The 19,848-nt window shown below is 36.5% G+C and overlaps 1 protein-coding gene across 3 annotated transcripts in view; it reads right to left on the bottom strand.

The window, feature by feature from the left end:
- Positions 1-19,848, bottom strand: part of CYRIB (CYFIP related Rac1 interactor B) — a 128,427-nt gene that overhangs the window by 22,407 nt on the left and 86,172 nt on the right. Inside the window, exons 3-5 of one of the 3 annotated variants that reach the window (XM_054691984.1) lie at positions 17,112-17,150; positions 5,345-5,427; positions 4,346-4,428 (exon numbers count right to left, since the gene is read on the bottom strand). In XM_054691984.1, the coding sequence (XP_054547959.1) occupies positions 4,346-4,418 (73 nt within the window). In that variant the 5' untranslated portion in view covers positions 4,419-4,428; positions 5,345-5,427; positions 17,112-17,150. The remainder of the gene's footprint in view (positions 1-4,345; positions 4,429-5,344; positions 5,428-17,111; positions 17,151-19,848) is intronic. The other 2 variants (XM_037501722.2, XM_037501712.2) reach the window with 2 other exon arrangements.

Genomic DNA, 19,848 nt, shown 5'->3' with positions numbered 1-19,848 from the left:
AATGTCACAGGAAAGTCACATTTATAATTTTGAAAGCTGCTGAAGACTGCTGTAGAAATGAAGACAAACAGAAAATAGCAGACAGGTAAGCACTACTGTACTGAGAGCAAGTCATGCAAAAGGTTGAAGTACTGGGGAGGGGGAAAGACTAAAATAAAGTACTTTATTCCCTTCAAAAAAATGTATCATAAAATGCAACCAAGACTTGTCACTTTGATTTTTCATAGCAAAAAATGAAAAATTGCATTCATTATTTGAAGAAAAATATACCACTTAGCCAGCTAATAAAAGGACACTCATTTGACTGGAAAATAATTATTAATGAGATTAGGCAGAGTGATTTCTGATGGAGGCTAGTTTTAAAAACTGTTAAAGGGAAATTAAACCGTAATTCAGTTGCTTTTATTATCTGAAGGTAAAATTAGATACTTTAATAATTTCACACCAATTTCCTATAGGAGTCACTAAAAAGAACGGCTAACATTGTAGTTGTTAATGGTACAAACGGAGGCAAATATCACTTACAAAAGGAAATGAATAAAATGCAAGTCACAAAAAAATTATAATCGTACTAATGGTCTTTCTGTTTTAATCTTGCATACATTCATTCAGTAAATATTTACAATCTATCCTAATAAATTTCACTGAGCAGGGAGCTCAATGTATAATACATAAGCTGTATAGTATTAAACACAGCATCCCATAGATGTTCTATAATAAATGTTTATTGAGTGAATGAGAAGGTAGAGAGTTACAAAAATGCCTCCAACAGGAACTAAAGGAGGCTACTGTGCCCCTTTGTCTCCAAACAAATATAATCCTACATCATTTTAGAAAAATATATGTAAGAAAAGACCACCAAAATAAAGAAATTCCAAAGTTCAGGGCAAATGCAATTGAAAATATGCAAGAGGTAAAATGAGGTTAGACTAAAAGAGTTGGTGTCAATATTTTTAAAAGATGGGGTGGTGGGGGAAACAGGTAAACACAAAAGACACAAGAATTAGAGGAAATGTACAGCTAAATGGAAAGGCACTATTTAACAAAGGAGAGAGGAAGTAAGATTCTATTTCTCCTTGACAAATGACTATCTGTACTTACTATCCTATTTTGGTCTGCCTGGAAATGAGTCAATCAAAGTTAACTAACAAATACTTAACTTCTCTCATTTACAAAGCACTGTGCTAAGGTTGGGAAGGGACATCAAAATAAAGTCCTTCTCCCAAGAACCACAATTTAATGAGCTATTATAGTAGCTGTAGTTGTTACTCAGGCTAATGGTTTGTCATTGGAATGAGTTATAAATTAACACTGTCATTATAAAATAGGAAATTATAAGAACTAGAAGACGCTATATAGGTCACAACTGTCATCTGCATATGCTATTATTAGCTTAACTGCTGCCAAATTTTATGGGGCAACCCTGGGCTTCTATCTTGACTGAGTCATTATTTTTAAAATAAAATCTTAACAAACGGATTGAAGAAAAAGTCCCTTTTTCTTATACCTCTAGAGTAAGGAATATAGTTTCATTGAATACAGAATGTCATTTCATGCTCTCAAGGCCTTTTATACATATTGTTCTATCTATAACCCTTTACTAAATTTTTTAAGCCTCAAAAATTCTATTTCATTTCCACCACCAGAAAGTCCATGTCTAATTACTAACTGCTAAGTAAAGTTAATCCCTCTGATATACATCTTGAATGCAACATATGTAAATGAAATTACTAGTTTGCATTTCTGTCTATCCTGTAAACAGCAAGAACTCCCCAAAGGCACTGACTGAGTATCTTTGTAGCCTCACCACCTATAAGTATCTTTGTATCCTCACCACCTATACAACTGGTAAGTCATGTGTGTTGAACTAAAATGAAAAACAGTAAATGCATGCACACACATGAATTAGGGGAGTAATGATTTACTTTAAAGACATAGTCTTCATTTTATAAACTGCAGGATTCCATTAAATCCTGTTTTTAAAATACTGGAATAGTTCGACTGTGTGTGTGTGTGTGTATATATATATATATATATATATATATATATATATAGCTTGAAGCAATACACCAGTTAATCACTCTGTATGAAATTATTTCTATAGCTGTCCAATCATGGATATACACTGAGCTAGATTTAACCAGTTAGAAAAAAATGGAAGTTTTACTAAATATTCCTGTTCATACAGAAATGAACAATGTGCTGCTAAGTTACTGAATAAAAGATTGTGGTTTTATTCTAAGTAATCATTAGGAAGTGGCAAATCAACTGTATTAGCAATTTTGATGCTGCTACAAAACAGTTTAAGAGAAGACCCATCTGAAGGGTTGCAGTCACTATGATGGGAAGTCTAATGATAACGTAAACTTTTGAACATGTATTCAAAAAGAAGACAAATATGCAAATTGGTAAGATAAATCTAATAAATAATAACAGGAAAACGCTGGCCTACTATAAACTATGTTTTCACTAAATTTGATTTACAGTGCACTAGTGTTAAATCAAAAGTTCTATGTTGACTGATATAGGCAACAAATACAATTTTTTAATTTATATCTGCCATTAAGAATTAGTTCTTCATTATTGGTTATTACTGTTGCTTTGTTTGCATTTTTATCCTTATCCTGCCACTAAATTAGCTATTCAAATTTTAAAGATAATGAGTCAAACCCCACATATTGGAAAACCAAGAACAAACAGAATTGTAAGTACTCCATTAAAAATGCATGCTTCTTACTTGAACTAAACATAATGCTAGACTTATAAAAAGATCAAGTGCCAAGTCTTGAACAAGATCTTGACTGTATCAAAGCCAAGATTCTGCAATGGAAGGAATTTGGGACAAAGAGTAAAAAAGAGACAGAATAGCAGAAAAATACACAAGACCAAGTTTGAAACAGATGCAAATAAACTAAAATACAGCTCTAGTAATGTAAGTTGCCTCATCTGAAAGAATACTGTTCAAGTCAGCAATCTGCTCAACATCCCCAAGCTGATTAAAATTCATGCTAAACATGCACTTCAAATAGCACTGTTAAATTGTTGAGAAGGGTCAAGAAAATGAACATTCACTTGGTAACATTTTCCCCTAAAAACCCAACAATTTAATATGGTCCTGATATTGACATTGCTACTCTTTGCTAAGATGTACACAGTACCTAAACTGTAACAGAACATCTGTAGGAATGCACAAGTAGAAAAATATCAGAGACCACAAATTACTCCACAAAATGGAGACAGGCTATAAATTGATGTGTTCATCTGAACTGTCCTGTTTTTAAGAAAAACATATATGAATTATACATAAAATAAAATGAATTCTAGAATATCACATAAACTTAAGTTGATAGAAAATTCAAAGATTCTCTCAGAATTTATTTTAAGGGATTTATTTATTTTGCTTTCAAAACCAGAAAAAAATTAAAATTTTAAATATTTAAATATCTGTTCCAATGTTTTAATCTCAGATAAAATGCAAAGGATCGAATGATTTATAATCTAAAGACTATCTCTTCACCCTTTCCTAACAATTTTCTAATGAACAGTTAAAATAGCAGCATTCATACCAAAACACCAATTTAATGCCATTGTTTCATATGACAGACAAGCGAAAGCAATACTGACAGCCACGAAAGCAAAAGCTTTTCAACATGCATGGGCGTCAATGACACTTACCTGCCACTCTTAGACCATATTACAATAGGTCATGCAACATAAAACAAACAGAAGGCAAATTACTCAAAGGTCTGTGAACCCATTATTTTTCTCTTTATTTAGAATTAGAAAAAAATAATTCCTGGAATAAATACATACAATGAAGTTTTTCAACTTTTCAAATTATCTGCAAGATTAAATAATTTAGGTTCACACTTACCTTTTAATATTATGCCCAAATTACTGAGCTTTGAATGGCCTTCATGAACAGATTTGTATTTAAAATACTTTAATATTTACAGAGTAATTGAAGCCTAGTGAATTTTTCTCAAGTGCATTAAATTTTCCCCAAATATGCTTCTATTAACAAATGTTGAAGTAGCATTTGTTGTTTCCACCAAAATTTTTCATAGAAATGTTTTCATTGGAGAATAGATTTCAAATTATAAAATAATGTCCAACTAGGAGATATGAATTTCTCATAAGAATTCAAATAAAAACATCTTATCACAATTCAATCTATGAAATATTATTTCCAGTTCTAGAAGGCACCAGAAATTTTACTCAAACAATTCATAGCTCAGTCATGCAAAGCAGTTAAAAAGATGGCAAAGTGGGAACATTCATTTAGAGCAAGACAAACGCAGTCTACTGCAGGCAAAGAGAAATAGATATAAAATCATCTTCTCACTTTCAAAATCAAGGAAAAAATTTGGCCCCTGCTCAAGGTCTGTGCATGTCAAAACTTTAAGAAGATTCCCCATGTTAAGGTACCTGTCAAGACAAGAATGAGAAAAGAGAAAATATCCCTTTATAAAAAAGAACATCTGAAATTTATTTTTTAAAAAATAGTAACAGGGAAAATGTTCATTAGGCCATGAATTCGTCCTTCAGGTTACCCAGACTGTGCTCTGGCAGACAGCAAACCGGGTTCTCAAGGTGTTGATATGTAGGACCTAGAGGTGAAATGTGGTTTTCCTGTACACAATGGCACAACAGTTGCTCTAATTCTTCTCAATATTCTCCCAAGACAAGTTTCATTAATGGCCTTATAATGAAAAATTCTGTAAGTATTCCAATAGTGCTAGTATTCTGAAAAAGAAATTTCTGATCAAGAATTATTCACAACTAAACTTATTTAATACAGCATTGAAACAATTTACTTTAAAGCCAAATATTAAAGCAAAATTTTGGTCACAGCTCACCTTTACATTTCATCTTAAAATGGCAGAATATTCAACTTACTTCCTGTATGCCATTAAACACAGCATTATGTTTCTAACCAAATTTGGATTATTAATTGGTGGAAGTTATTTAAATGTTGATTCTGGATAGGTCGCACCATTATGATTTTTTTACAGAATTTCCATAGACTCTAAGCAGACACACCGCTGGGCTCAGCCACTAAGGCATACTGTTAGAACGTTCATCATAAGGCTGCTTGCTGCATGGACTGATGAAAGCACAGCACTGGCTACAGATGCCACATGATTTTAGCAAATGAAAAACTAAAGAATTATACATATGATGGTGATGTTTGCCTACAATTAAGAAAAAAAATCATGCAAACTTTGTTTGATCCCCGTATTTTATCAACAAATATTCTGGCTGGCCTTCACTGTGGTGTGAATATAATTGATTTTTCACCTTTACCATTATACACCAGCTGTGAAGGGCTAGAGAGACTTACTTTCAAAGTCCAAGAAAAAATGTGCTGCATTGTGGTCTATGTCCCTGGTTAGCACCTTAATGAGATTACCCATGCCAGCAAACCTAAAAATAAAAATGGCAACATCATTTAGTTCCAGTAAAAAAAATTTTAGCAGAGGCCTGGGATTCGGCAAAGGCTGGCTTGCTCATAATTACCAACAGGTGCAGTTTTATATGCTTTTGGCATTGAAAATTTGGAATAACAAAAGCACTTTTGGCTCTGAGTTTATAATTTTTGTCCTTCTTTTCCACATAGCAAAAAAGTTACATGAAGATTAGAAAAAAGATTAGGTTTTTACATATAATTGGCAATATTTACACGTGATTAATAGCTATGCTAGTGTTACTCCTTAAAAATGTTTGAAAAATATATTCTCAATTTAACATCAAAAATAAATCTTGCAAATTTTGAGACCATTACTTTTCAATAATAGGGATATTTTCCTTCTTACAGAATCAAATCCTAATGGGAATATAAGGAAGACAGTATTGAAACCACATTTACCCATTAAAGATTAAGGGAAGTTATTAAATAATGACCATTTAAAAAAATTACCACACAGAAAAGAGTATCTGTACATGTCCATACTTCTAAGATTAATCACTTTCTTTTACTTAAATCTTTGGTTGAATATTCAACCATATCAACTACATATACAAGGAATGTAACTTACATTAACATATTAAACAAGCACAAAAGGGAGGCAGCAATTCTCACAACCTAGCAAATTTGTAGGAGCAACCAGTAAAAATCAGGCATTGGCATAAATCATGCCCAAGAATGTGCCACGACTCAGCAAGGCTGAAGGTGGAAGGTGGTGTCAGGAACATCCAGAAAACCAAAGTTAGTCCCGGAAGCTGCAGTGAGTACAAGGAAGGCAGACTACGGCAGAGATGCCCCACGCATTCCTCTCCCCCAATCTCAATACTTGTTCTGCAAATACGGAAATGCTGGCAAATATAAATGAAACAAAACATAAAAGTAACAACATTTTTATCTTGGAAAGAAGATTCCTTATTACTCACCCCCTACTATAAGATGTTTGTAAAGAACATTTGGCCACCTGTGCTGTTCCCCTTCCTCCACCTACTTCCCTGCACAAGGGTGCATGTTTCTAACGCAAGCTTTCAGAAGAGGAAATACATACATATGCCTCACAGTGAATTGTTCTACAGGTCAAAACCTGATAGTGGCACAGACATTTCTTAGAAATTATTAAAAGCAATCTAATTTATTCCCAAACATGGTAAACGCTGAAGGTTCCCTCTCCTTTAAAATTATATTCCCCAATGGGAGAAGTAGGGAACTACCTTATTTTTTGATATTAAAAAATCTTTATAAAGATTTCAATGAACCGATTTTGCACAATGTTTTATGTGACTGTATTAGTGAAAACAAAATTCAAAAAATATACCCTCTTGTTTCTACATATGTAAAAATTTAATACTACCACACTTTTATTCATAAAGAAAAATATAAAGATTTTCCCAAAATCACATCCAAATAATTATCTAAAAATGATTAAAGATTTTCCCAAAATCACATCTGAATAATTATCTAAAATTGATTACTAAATGAATTCAATAGATTTTTTAAGGAACCAGCTGAAAATAAAGTATTTCAGAGCTTTGAAAAAAAAAAAAAAACTTTCAAATATATGTGGAATGTAATGATTCCAAACACATATAAATTCATTAACAAGAACTGAGACCAACTACACAAAAAATTACCTAGTGTACCAAAACTTCAACTAGAGATGGAAAATAAGCATGAGAAAGGACAGTAATTGTATTTAAGAAGAAAAAGGCTGGTTTGCAAGTTTAGTCAATGAATTAAATCAGAATTCCAACTCTGGCTTACTAGCTGCCTGACCTTGCTACCTAACCTTTCTGGGACTCATTTCTTCATCAGTAAAACACACATCATAGTAATTACTGTCTTACAGGGTCATTACAAAAATTTAATGAGATTCAGCACTGACATCTTAGCACACTGTCTGGCACACAGAAGTTTTCAACAAATGTTGGCTGGTATCATCCTTTGAGCCCAAAACACACAAAATAACCTTCTAAAGGTAATAGTGGCTTCATTTCTTTTAATACAAACCAGAGTCTTCAATTCAGCAATAACTTTCAATGTTATAAATCACAGTAAACATCTTTAGTCCATTTCTGTCAAACAAACTATTGGTGAAATGCTGTCCTAAAATTAATCCTATGAGCAGAAAACCATCACTGGGTACAGGAGGGAGGGAGAGGAAGACTAGGTTTCCTTACCTTTTTACTTGTACGCCTAAGTCAATCCTCAGGGAAGACACTGAAACTGGCCAAGCTGATCTGCATCATCTTCCTGCACCCCCTTCTGTAAACTTCTTCCACTATTTAGTCCTTCTTTCCAGGCACCCCACCCTAAAATGGCTCTACACCCACCTCACCCTGTATATATATTTAGCCCTGGGCTATTCACGCCGTGAGTGCCCAAGATTGACAACTTTTTACCTCTTCATCCCAAACATAAGACATTCAGTTTGCAAATGGCCCAGTTTATCTAGTGCAGGGTTTCTCAACCTCAATCTGCTGCCATTTGGGTTGAGATTTTTCTATTGTGGAGGGTGTCTTTCTCACATTATAGGACCTTTACCAGCATCCTGGACCTACATACACGAGATGCCAATAGTAACCCACCACACAAGCTGTGATAACCAGAAGTGTTTGTCAAACATCCCCTCTTCAAAATTACCCCTGGCCGAGAACCACCGATATTGCCCAATGCAGAACTCTACCATACACCGCACAGGTCAGAGAGCACCTAAACAACCACATGTGTCTTTTTTGAACAAAATCTCATGGAATTATTCAAAGATCTAAAAACAGGCCATTATATTATTTGTTGTCATATCTTTGTGACATAAGGATATGCAGTGACAAGGATATATGAAAAACTTAAAAGCATATCCCTACCTTGCATATTTTAATGTTTTGCCCAAGACAAATACAAAACTTCTATCCCATCAGTGTAACTGATTTCAAATATATGATACAGAGCTATCAACTCTAGCTGGTACCAGTGGGTATCTGACTGCCTGGGTCTAAACCCTCAGCTCTGCCATTTCTAAGTTTTGTGACTTTAGTCAACTCTCCTAACTTCTCCATGCCTACAGCTTCTCATTCACGAAGGATGCATAATAGTAATGTCCACTGCAGAGTGTTCAGAAAGTCATTAAATGGGTCACTGAAAGCAAAATGTTTAATGCCATGCCTGCTATTACTAAGGCTGTTGTCAGAGCAACCTGACTGGCCGACATAACCTGTTCCCAGTACAGAACTCATGGAACAAGAGGCAGCCACACTATCTGTCATAAAAGCCCATCTGTCACCAAAAGAGACACAGCAAGATTTCTCTCTCTTTCTGTAGCTGCTTTTCCCTAACCTGGAAGGCTCTCTCCACAGACCTTCAAAGACAAGCACTGCACTTCATTCAGGCTGGTGCTCAAGATCTCAGAGAGGGCTTCCTGGATCAACCCATCTACACTGTCTCTTCCCCTCTTTCCTCTCCATGCCCTTCCCAAATTCCTAAATGGAATCTGACTGGTATAGAGGAAGTTCTACAGAGTAGCTTAATCCCCAACACTATTGAATCTGCTATCGTCAGGAACTAGTGCAGGTACTAAACATTGGTTCTCTTTCCTGTGAAGCAGGATTCAGGAGTGACTGTTTCTATCATGGGACCAAATCTCACCATTAATCCCTGGCACATGTAAAGAGCAATATATTTTATTTAGCCTGGTAATTACATGGAATTAGGGTACTTGACTTAAATGTGTGGGGTGGAAATGGGGAGACCTGACATCTAATCTTGAATCTCATAAAATATTTGACTTAACACTAATTGGTTTTCTCATCATATTGAATCTCTCACACAGCTTCTGGCTGATTCTGCACGTTACACGGCATCTTTCCTAATGCTGACATCTAGTGGACACACTTAGATTTAGGATTTTAAAAGGAAAAAGTCTTATTTAGACTATTTTAAGTAAATAACTCTAGGATGTGTGGCCACATGCGATAAATATCATCAACTAGGAGACCAATAACATTCCTCAGGTAAAATACCTGAGGCTGTCCCAGCCCTAAAGTGTGCTCGGAGACGACCAGTACTCGTGCTGCTCCATGCCAGCCATAAAAATTTAAGCCACCAAATGCAAATGACTGCCTGAGTTGCAAATTTAGAACAAAAAAGCAAGGAAATGCTTCCTGCTACAATGTCTTTCATCAGGTTACAAAGTGTATGAAAAAAGCTAGTATAATGTTGCATAGTAAGTAATTTAGGAGTGTTTATAATGGCATATGATGGAAATAAAAACAAACCATAAAAAAACACCCAAAATCAAAGTTGCCTATAAGGTTTCTCTTGAAAAAAAAAAATAATTAGACCAAAAAAAGTATTTTGAATTTATTTTCTTAAAACTTCATGCTACTTTCAAATCCATGAAAAAATGAAATACATATATGCCTATATATAAAAATGACATGTGTATATATCTAAATGGAATACTACATACAAAATTTAAGACACCCGTTACCCTGGGGAGAAAAAGAACCACAGGACCAGGAAACTTTCAAGATGTCTGAAGGAATTCTAGCGCCTCAATTACTGGCGGATCCATGGTCTTTTATTTTTAGGCTCTTAAATTTAAAAATAAGGTATATACATTCTTTTGTATGTATCAACAAGTTCTTTAAAAATCTTAGATGTAAAAGTCATTGATGCCTAGAGATCACACGTGATCCCTCAAGACGCCCGGGGACCACCACAGGAAACAGCGCTGAGGGGAGCAGCGGGGGACCCGTCCCTCCGCAGCACGCGTGAGGCTGGCGGGGCTTCACACACAGCCTCACCAGCATAGAAGGCCTGGGCAGTTCCGCATCTGGGGCTCACAGTGCCTGGCAGTGGTGGTTGTTTTAACCCCCCCAACCACCACCTTCCCTAAGCGCTGCCTCCCAGGCTGTGACAGCCACGGCAGGCTTTCACACAGAAATGTGCAAATGCCACTAGGAACACAGAAAAAGGCCATCTAACCAAAGGCTTCCCAAAGGAGCTGATTGTTTTCTAATTCTTGAAATTACAAGTGATTCAAACAAAAAAATACATCACACTCACTCTACCACCAACATTAAAGCAGTAACGTTTTTGCCACATTTGCTTCAGATGTCTCCCCACTCTTGCCGTGCAGTTAACCTTCCGACATATCCAATCAACTTTTCTCTCCATCTCATAAGGAATGAAGTATCTTTAAAGTATGCTTCCTTTCCACACAGTTTAAATTTTTACTATAGATATGTATTCATAAACAATGCCGTACAGTTCCGCTTTTCAATCTGCATAAATGATATATATATAGAGAGAGAGAGGGAGTGCATCAAAATTCACTTTTCTTACTCAATAGTTTTTTGAGACTTATCCACGGTTACTCAATTTTAGATGCTACAAACAATTCCCCAGTCAAAGAAGTCAATTTATTTATTCAGTCATCTACAGGAGACGTTAGTTTTCCGTTTTGCCCTCTTAACAAGTCAAGCTTTGCACATCCACGACAAAAATGCATGCCGACGTAAAATTATTCCACGGGAGAGCTAATCAGAAACTCTGTAAAAGTCTAAGCTTTGACTTAGCCCAGCCGTAGCTTAACTGGACTAAGCCTAGTTTCTCTCCAAAGTATTTCTATCAACTCACTGTCCACTCCTGAAAGACTTCTTCTTTCCCATCCTCCAGAACCTCAAACTTTAATTTTCTTTGTATGATGTTTTAACTGACATTTTCTTGATTACCAGATTTACCAGATTTTACAGCCCATCTGTAAAGCGCACATTTTATTCTTTCTCTCTCAGCTGCACACCCACCGTTCTACATACCACTCTGAACTGCTGGGGTCTAGAATCTGTAAATGACACCCTTGCGAGCTGGACTGTGCCAGTAAGTGGCCGTGGAGGGTAAGAACATGGTTGGAGCTGAATGGAAGCTTTCTGGTTCTGGCCATAATAAACCAGAACTTTTTGTGGGCACACAGATTTGAGCGGGGGCAGCTCCAGGGTCCATCCTTAGTGGCAGCAGAAGCTCCTCTGGGTACCTCAGCCCCATCAAATCTGCCACTCTGTTCTTCCCTTTCTCCCTTTTGCTCCTACTGTCTCTTCTATTTTAACTTGCCTGTTTGAAATACCCAGGGTGATATGTTTTCCTGACTTGACTCCAACTGATTTTGGACCTTTTTTTTCCTCCCAAGGGGCTTCAGGAATTTTAAATAGGAATTCTGGGCACCAACCTTCTAATTCTTATGAACGATGACAAATACTTTCTCCTAGTCTGCAACACGTCTTAACTTATTTCTGGTGCTCTTTATCACACCACCCAATTTCTCTTTGTGGGTCTGTGCTTATTGTGTAAGTACTGACATATCTTCAGGAGTGATTTAACTATTCTCTAAACCTTTTATTCACCCATGTGATTGTCAAGTTCTACAAAAAATCCTGATGGAATTTTTACTTTATTTAGCATTAATTATCATTTTGAGGCAGAAATGGCATGTTTGTAACACCAACCATCTTTTCATTTAATCTACAAATATGGTAGGTAACATGAGTATACATTTTCTACTGCTAAATTATCTTTGCATTCCTGGGATCAACTCTTTCTGGTCATTTAAAAATACATTTATGGGGCCTCCCCGGTGGCGCAGCGGTTGAGCGCTGGGTTGCGAAGCTGCCCGCGGCCTCTGCAGCCCCGGTTCGATCCCCGGCTGCTCCCCGGCCACCAGGTGAGGGTCCCACATGGCACGCAGACCTCTCCTGCCTCCCGCTGCTCCCCTCAGCAGTGTCCTTCAGTCCTTCTGCCTGCTCTGCTCCCGGCTCTGGCTCTGGTGAATTCTCTCACCCTCCCGCGCTTCTGACTGTACCCAGTGCATGGATAGATAGATAGATAGATAGATAGATAGATAGATAGATAGATAGATAGATAGATAGATAGATAAGTAAATCTTTAAAAAATAAATAAAAATAAAAATACATTTATGCTCATATTTGGTTTAATATTCCACTTTTGATTATTTCATAAGTAATACTAACCTACTGGCTTTCTTTGTTATTGCTTGTTTTAGCTATCAAGTCGGTTTTATATACCTGCTCTTTCTATCCTATAGAAGACAGAACATGCCAATTCCCTGAGGAGGTCCTTTCAATTATCAAAGAAGTCACATGTTCCCCCACCTCTGAAACTCAATTCTCTTGCAGACATTCTGTCATATAAAAAACATTCTGTCATATAAAAACATTTGCTGACTTAATAATAAATTACAGTTCAAGTAAAAAAGTTTATCCCTCAAAAAAGAGAATACCTAAACTAAGGGATTCCCATGTGAGGTGAAGTTTAGGGTGAAATGAAACAAAACTGTAACTTTACAAAGCAGAGAATACGCTTATAAAATGTCTTAACTACCAAGGGAAAATTCAAATATAAGGATCACTATATTTGAGAACCTCATTTCAAAGTTAAGGTTAACAACAAAGGTTTACTGCCAACACAACAGTTGGTCTTGACGGTAATGGTTATTTTTCCACAATAGTCTTTATCATCACTAAGCAATATTCATTGGTATTGCTCATGCTCTTGTACATTAGTGCAATGAGGGCACAAATCCTCAAAATCTTGATTCTAACACCAGCAGTCGTCCTCAGAAATAACCTTTTTCCAGTACTTTATTACACAAAAAGTAACAAAGGGACACAAAAACATTCTCATCCACTACACATAAACACTCTAACCCTTTTTCCAAGAATGCTGGCTCCTCTTTTCAGACACCAAACTACAGCAAAATGAGCAGAATACTCAGCCCCCACTCCAAGATAAGAAGGCTACCTGGTACTGAAAAGATCAAATGTGTCACTGCCACCATTCTCTCTTCCACGCACGGTTTCAGAAAGGACAAGAGGAGATCTCCATTCTCAAGGAGATTAGCCATGATTTGGCATATAGGGCTAAACACTATGTCAAGCTCCTCCAGAACGGTGAGAAATAAATTTCTATTGTTTAAGCCACTTAACTTATGGTACTTTGTTAAATCAGCCTGAACAGTAAAATAGAAGGCTATGTAAAATAGAAGGCTATGTAAAATAGAAGGCTTAAACTTGACCACCTAACCCTAGTATGAATTTATTTTACAACATCCATACCAAGTGGTCATCCAGCTTCCACTTAAATAGTTTACTCTGCATGATTCCATCCAAGGAATAAGCCATTTTATCTGCTTACTATCTGTATTTTAGACTTAGGTCAATTTTTAGAACTTTAAGAAATTTCAGTCAATGACAGGATAATGCACAATTACTGCAACATAAATGTGGTGCTCAAGAATCACACAAAACTTGTATTAAGTTGAAATATTCACATACTTGTTAATTTCTCCTCAATGGTCCCAGTTCTCACTGGCCTCCTCGAACCAAACCAAGCCATCCCTGTGCCACTTAACAATCCATTAGACATCTAAAGTTTCTTAAAATACATTAAAATGAAGCAAAAGTTACCCAAGAAACTATACATATATATATATATATATATACTCACATATGCAAAAAAAATTACAAACAGGTATCTCCTATCTAGTAATTATGATGATTATCTTCTAAAAGAAAATTAAGTTTAGAAGAGGTTATTTAGGAACTACTCACCATAAAGACCTTCTTAAAAGACACTATAGACTGAAAGAACTAGGGGCAACAGAATCATTTCCCCCATACTCTAACTTAACTTTTATGTCCAAAATATACTGCAGAGGGTCTTGGGTGCTCTAAGTACAGAATGAAAGTAAACCTCAGTGAAAGAGATCTTTACTGTGTGCCACACACTATACTAAGTGCTATAAATACAGTATTATAAAGCCCTCAACTATTTTATCAGATTGATTAGTACTAGAATCCTCCTTTTACTTCTAAGCAACCTGTAAGTCAGAAGAATTTGCAGGTTCAAGGATTTGCAACTTCAGTTTTACTCACTCAAGGTCAACAATTAGTAAACAACAAAGTTGGAATTCTCACTCAAGCAAAACTGGTTCCCAACAGTTCTCTTACTATCATTTTGCCATATTGCTTCTTAGTCATAAATAAAGTAGACACAATTCATCCCAAAAAAAATTGAGAAAAATTTCAAGTGTTCATGAAAGAGATTAAGTCGATACGAGTACTAAAATGTCTAAACAGGAATCAAATTCTCACAGAAAAAAAAAAAATTAAGAAAAAAAATATAATGAGTAGAAAAAGGTAACAGATGGTAAGAAATATCCTTAAATATTTCTCTATCACTTGTCAGGGTCTTACTCTCTGAAGGAATTTAATAGGATGAAATTACAAAGACACTCAAATCCCTCGCTCTTGAACATAAATCAAAATCACTCTCTTAAATATAGTTCCTCGGGCTTATCATAATCAGAGTACAAAAATAAACTATATATTTTCTTGGTAATTATGATTTTTAAGAATGTACTCGATTAATTTTTCTACATTTGTAAGCCAGTAACTTTTATAATGCTGAAAGACTTACAGAGGTCATTCATTACATTTTGATCTTACGGAGGAAGTGGCAATTATAACCACATCTATGTTTTTCATTGTTTTTTAAAAAGTTATTGTACTTCAGTTGGTGAGCAGAGACATATTTCCTAATTATAAAAGTGTATTCCACAACTACTTTCAAAATGATCTTTCCCTGAATAACAAGTAAAAGCTTGATTTACAACCCCCCCAAAAAAAGGAGGTAATCTATTCTCAGTACAGTGGAGCATATTTTAAATGGGTTTTTGAAATTAAGTAACTCCAAATGCAGAACGTGTATATCTTTTAAACGTTTCTGAATTAAGTATGCTATTTAATAAAGTTTCTTATGGCATATACAAGAGCAATATTAATAAAAGCTAAAATTCAAATCACATAATTAATGTGATCTGAATATTTTCACAATATGTCTAAAGTTGCGAGGAAAGAAAAAGGTGAAGAGGAAGAAAGGAAGTAAAGGGAATGAGAAAAGACGGGCAATCTGAGCCCAGAATACAGACTTCATCAAATGAGTTGAAATCACGTGGCTCAATTCTCTAATTTTAAAGAAAGGAAGTGAAGTTTAGAGAAACTTGATGATGTGGGCAAAAGCAGCAAATCAGTCTTATAAAAGTGGGGTTTAATCCATGACCAGCACAACTTCTGAGACCATCTTTAAAATATGGTGCCAGGGTCACATTGATAGAATGACGAAGTACCATAATCAAAATAACCCAAGTCAGGTATCCTACCCTATCCCCTTCAAAATAACCATGAGCTGTAAGTGCTGTTTTGCGGCCAATCAAGTTTCAATAGCTCTGCCATTCCCTTTATTTGTGGTCAGCTACAAGGTGCTGCATAATCATCTAAATTCGAGACACCCTTCCAGGCTCTTCCTAGCTTAGACTGGCACATTTGTTTATTCTACTTTAGTAATTGCAAAACATCTGGTAACTTTTAACAAATCGTGACCCCCTTTTGTGCCCCCAGAACAGGAATATAATATATATATCTCCTTCCTATGGCAAGCACTTGTGGCATTTCTCCTGTAAAACTTGGCATGTCATACTGATATTTTACTTTTGCAAGTTTATTTCATGTTGCATAAACTAGAATGTGAGTTCTTTAAAGGCAGGCACTCTCCAAGGGACTCTTATTTATACTCCCTTTCCCACAAAATACTCTTATTTCTGTGACTGGCAGCACACAAGCAGATTTTTCAAAGATATTTCAAGGACTTCAAGTCCACGCCATTAGGATATTTTTAAAGAAATGGATATGTAACTCTGCTTCTTTAAGGTTACACATAATATTAAAAACTATACTTCCTCAAGTAAGAGAGAAAAGTCTAACTTTTTGCTCACAAGAGTTCTTAATCTAGAGTCCACAGAGAGAATTCAGCAGTCTGTGAATCTGGATGGGAACACGTCCCCAATCTCTATGTAAAATCTTGCAATCAAGATTATAGACAACAGCAGTAATAGAAATACTTATGACTTTGTCACTAGTAGAAATTACAGGTATTTCCATATTAGAATTATTGCGAGCTTTGAAACAGAAAAAGCTCTCTTTAGGACCAGGAAGAGTACAGAAAGAGATTTTAACCTGATCATTTTCACTTGAAGAACACATGTATATTTAAAAAAAATAATGTTTTCAAATACCTATTAGTAATTAAAATGATTACAGGATTATCATTGTTTAAATACATAGGATCCTTTAACTGTATTTTCTTGATGTGTTCTTTCAAGACTTTTAAAAAAGAACCAAAACCATTAATAGGTAGAATTCATATTTAAAATAGTATGTAGGTGTTTTCCCTTCTAATTTCCAAAGAAACAGTTTCATCTACAAGAATACGGCTTAGACCTTTCCTGATCAACTATGCTAGTGAGAGCTGAAATGGCTTTTAAAAAATTTCAAAGGAAAACACAAACCTTATATATTGAAAGAAAGCTGTTTAAAAAAAAATTCTAATTAATTTACATTTTCCCCACTACTTCCTATGTAGGCCAGAAACTTAAAACAGGGTTTTTCCCTAAAAACATATTAAACAGTTCTATTATGTACAGAAGAAAATTTCCCTTAAATTGTGCCTAACGTGGGTTTTCATTTAAACTATAACTTTGCAGTTGTATTTGAATAATCATTTCCCCCAAAGACATATTTACCTTCAGCCAGTGCTGGTGATTCAGTCCTTGTCCCACTATCTGAAGAAAGAAAAAAGGAAAAAAGTCTGAAGCATTATCAAACTTTTAAAAGCAAGTTTAATTTTATTAAAACTAATTCGGGCTATAAAGTTCTATATGCTATGCTACCACAAATCACATGCATATGCTAGATATTCCAGGATTACCTCAACAACTACTTATAGAGGACTACTAGGAGTAAGAATTAAGTTAAAACCTGGGAAATACCACTAGGTGACAAGACCCAAGTTGTTACCCCTCAAGACATTCAAGGACTGGTAAGTGTGCCAAGAAAAGTACCCAGTTCACAATCAGAGCTTATCGAGCAGGAGGGTAAGAGAAGAAAAGTAGTAATTCCACTTTATTCTTGTAACAGGGACCTAAAATTATCAAAAGAGGCATATTGAGATCTTCTTATCACAATTTAAGTTCATTCAGTTTCAATGTATTAAATAATCAGTTTTACTACTAACATTCCATGACAGTAACTATTTTTTGTCAGAGGCACATTTGGCAAAACTCAAGGGAACCACAAAAATCCTCTCTAGGATTGGTTTTACTATTTCAAAGCCCAAAGCAATTTTAGGTTTTCAGATCTCAGTTAAATTTTCAGAATGAGTTTATTCTAGCTCTGCAACTACAATAGACTAGCCTAGTGCACTAGAGTGAGGAAACATTTGGCTAATGTAACTAATCAACTTCATGTGAAATTTCTTTAGCTGTTTAGTCTATAGCCAAGTCCTGGATCTAATAAACAGGTAATTTCTCTATATACAAGCGCCTGTGACATTTATGGGAATGAAGCACTGTCTTAGAAGACAGTAGGTGACTGGGCACACTGCCTTCCAAAAACTGCAATGAGGCACTGTATTTCAGGAACAGACTGAAATAGGAGGGGCAAACCCTAAACTCCACTGGATTAGAAACTCTGGTTATGAGAGAGGAGAGAAGGGGCTTCTGCCAGGAGACACAAGAATAATCTCTGAAGCAGTTAGTATTGCCTGGTCATTTTAGATGCCTTACTTAGGACCAACATGCTAAAGAAGGGGTTATCATGCTAGGGTTGTGGGGAACAGGTATCCTGCATACTGACCCTACCAACCTTGAGGAATCACAGCTGCTGCTCCCCAATGGGGACAGAAGGGTGTCCACAGAGAACCTGGGACTTAATTGAGGCTGCTATGGTGGACTGAGTAATACCATTTTGCAGCAACTATGGTCTAACAAGGATAAAGCAACTAAGTGCACTCATCACTTTAGGAAAGTGGTCTGTGTCACCCTACTACAAAAAAAAAAAAAAAAAAAAACCCTCATCCTGAGAAAGTTGCTGCAGAAAATTTAGAGTAAGTGGTAGAAGACTGGAATAATAAACATACTGCAATAATCCTCCTGTTATAAAGCTAACATAGACCTTGAAAACTTTGTTAGTAGGTTGGACTAAACGGTAAGTGTTTAAAGGAAGGTACGAGAAGGTGGACTGTATAAAACCAGCTCATATTTTCACTCTAGCTGAGGCACCCTCCCTGAGTTGCATTACTGGGGCTTACTTCCTGCTCAAGGGCTTTGCAGCAAGTCTAAAACACATAGAACCTAGAGTGCGAAAGTGTTAACAGCAACACCCTTTGGGCCACCCCTGACTGATGATAGGTGGGATCTGGTAGACAAATTCCCTCTTCTCACTCAGAGGCAAATTATTCACAGCTTCTCAGACACTTGCTCAGAATCAAGCCTCTGCTGCTCACAACAGTGACCAGGTCAACAATGAACCCCCGTGTTGACTTTCCTCCCTGTTTCACCTGCCCCAGTGCTCCAACTTCTCTCTCTTGTTAACATATACCCAAATACCATGTACCCAAAAACTACCGACCTCTAAAAGTCCCTGTCTCGGGCCTCCCCGGTGGCGCAGGGGTTGAGCGCTGGGCTGCGAAGCTGCCCACAGCCTCTGCAGCGCCGGTTCGATCCCAGGCCGCCAGCGAGGGTCCCACATGGCGCACAGACCTCTCCTGCCGCCCACTGCTCCCCTCAGCAGTGTGCTTCAGTCCTTCTGCCTGTTTTGCTCCCCGCTCTGGCTCTGGTGAATTCTCTCACCCTCCCGCGCTTCTGACTGTACCCAGTGCTTGTATAAATAAATAAACAAATCTTTAAAAAATAAATAAATAAAAGTCCCTGTCTCAGGCTCTGCTTTACAGACACTTGAACTTCAGGACACCCACTCCTTCCCTTTCATCTAACCTCAATGGATGCTCCTCCTTGATCTCCTTTGCTCACCCTGTCTTCTCTCAAACCCCTTGAAGCTGACATGCCCCAGGGCTCAGCCCTAGGTTGTCTGCTCCTGTGAGCTATCATTCTCTCTCATGACTTTATGCATCATCTGCAATTGGCAAATCTCTTGATTGATTCAATGTAGACATTTCTGTACAACTCCACACTAAGATAGCCACTGGGATGTTTTAACAGGTATCTCAAACTCAACAGGTCTGAAACTGAAATCATCTTCCCTCCCGAAAGCTCATCTACCTGTAGCTCCCCCCAATCTCATTTGAAAGCACCTCTATCCTTCCATTTGCTCAGGTGAAAACCGGGATTCCTCTGCAACTATTTTTCCTCTCGCATCCAGTATTCCACACCCAAGCTCACTACCTGAAATCTTCACACCTACTATTCAATCTCCTGTTAACCCAAAGTTGAAGACAGAGCTGCATTAGAAGTATTAGATCTA

Source organism: Talpa occidentalis, unplaced genomic scaffold (assembly GCF_014898055.3).
Source record: "Talpa occidentalis isolate TD23 unplaced genomic scaffold, MPIMG_talOcc4v2.1, whole genome shotgun sequence".
NCBI classification, from domain to species: domain Eukaryota; kingdom Metazoa; phylum Chordata; class Mammalia; order Eulipotyphla; family Talpidae; genus Talpa; species Talpa occidentalis.
The sequence above is the reverse complement of the archived record's forward strand: the minus strand, read 5'-3'. Positions and strand labels throughout refer to the sequence as shown.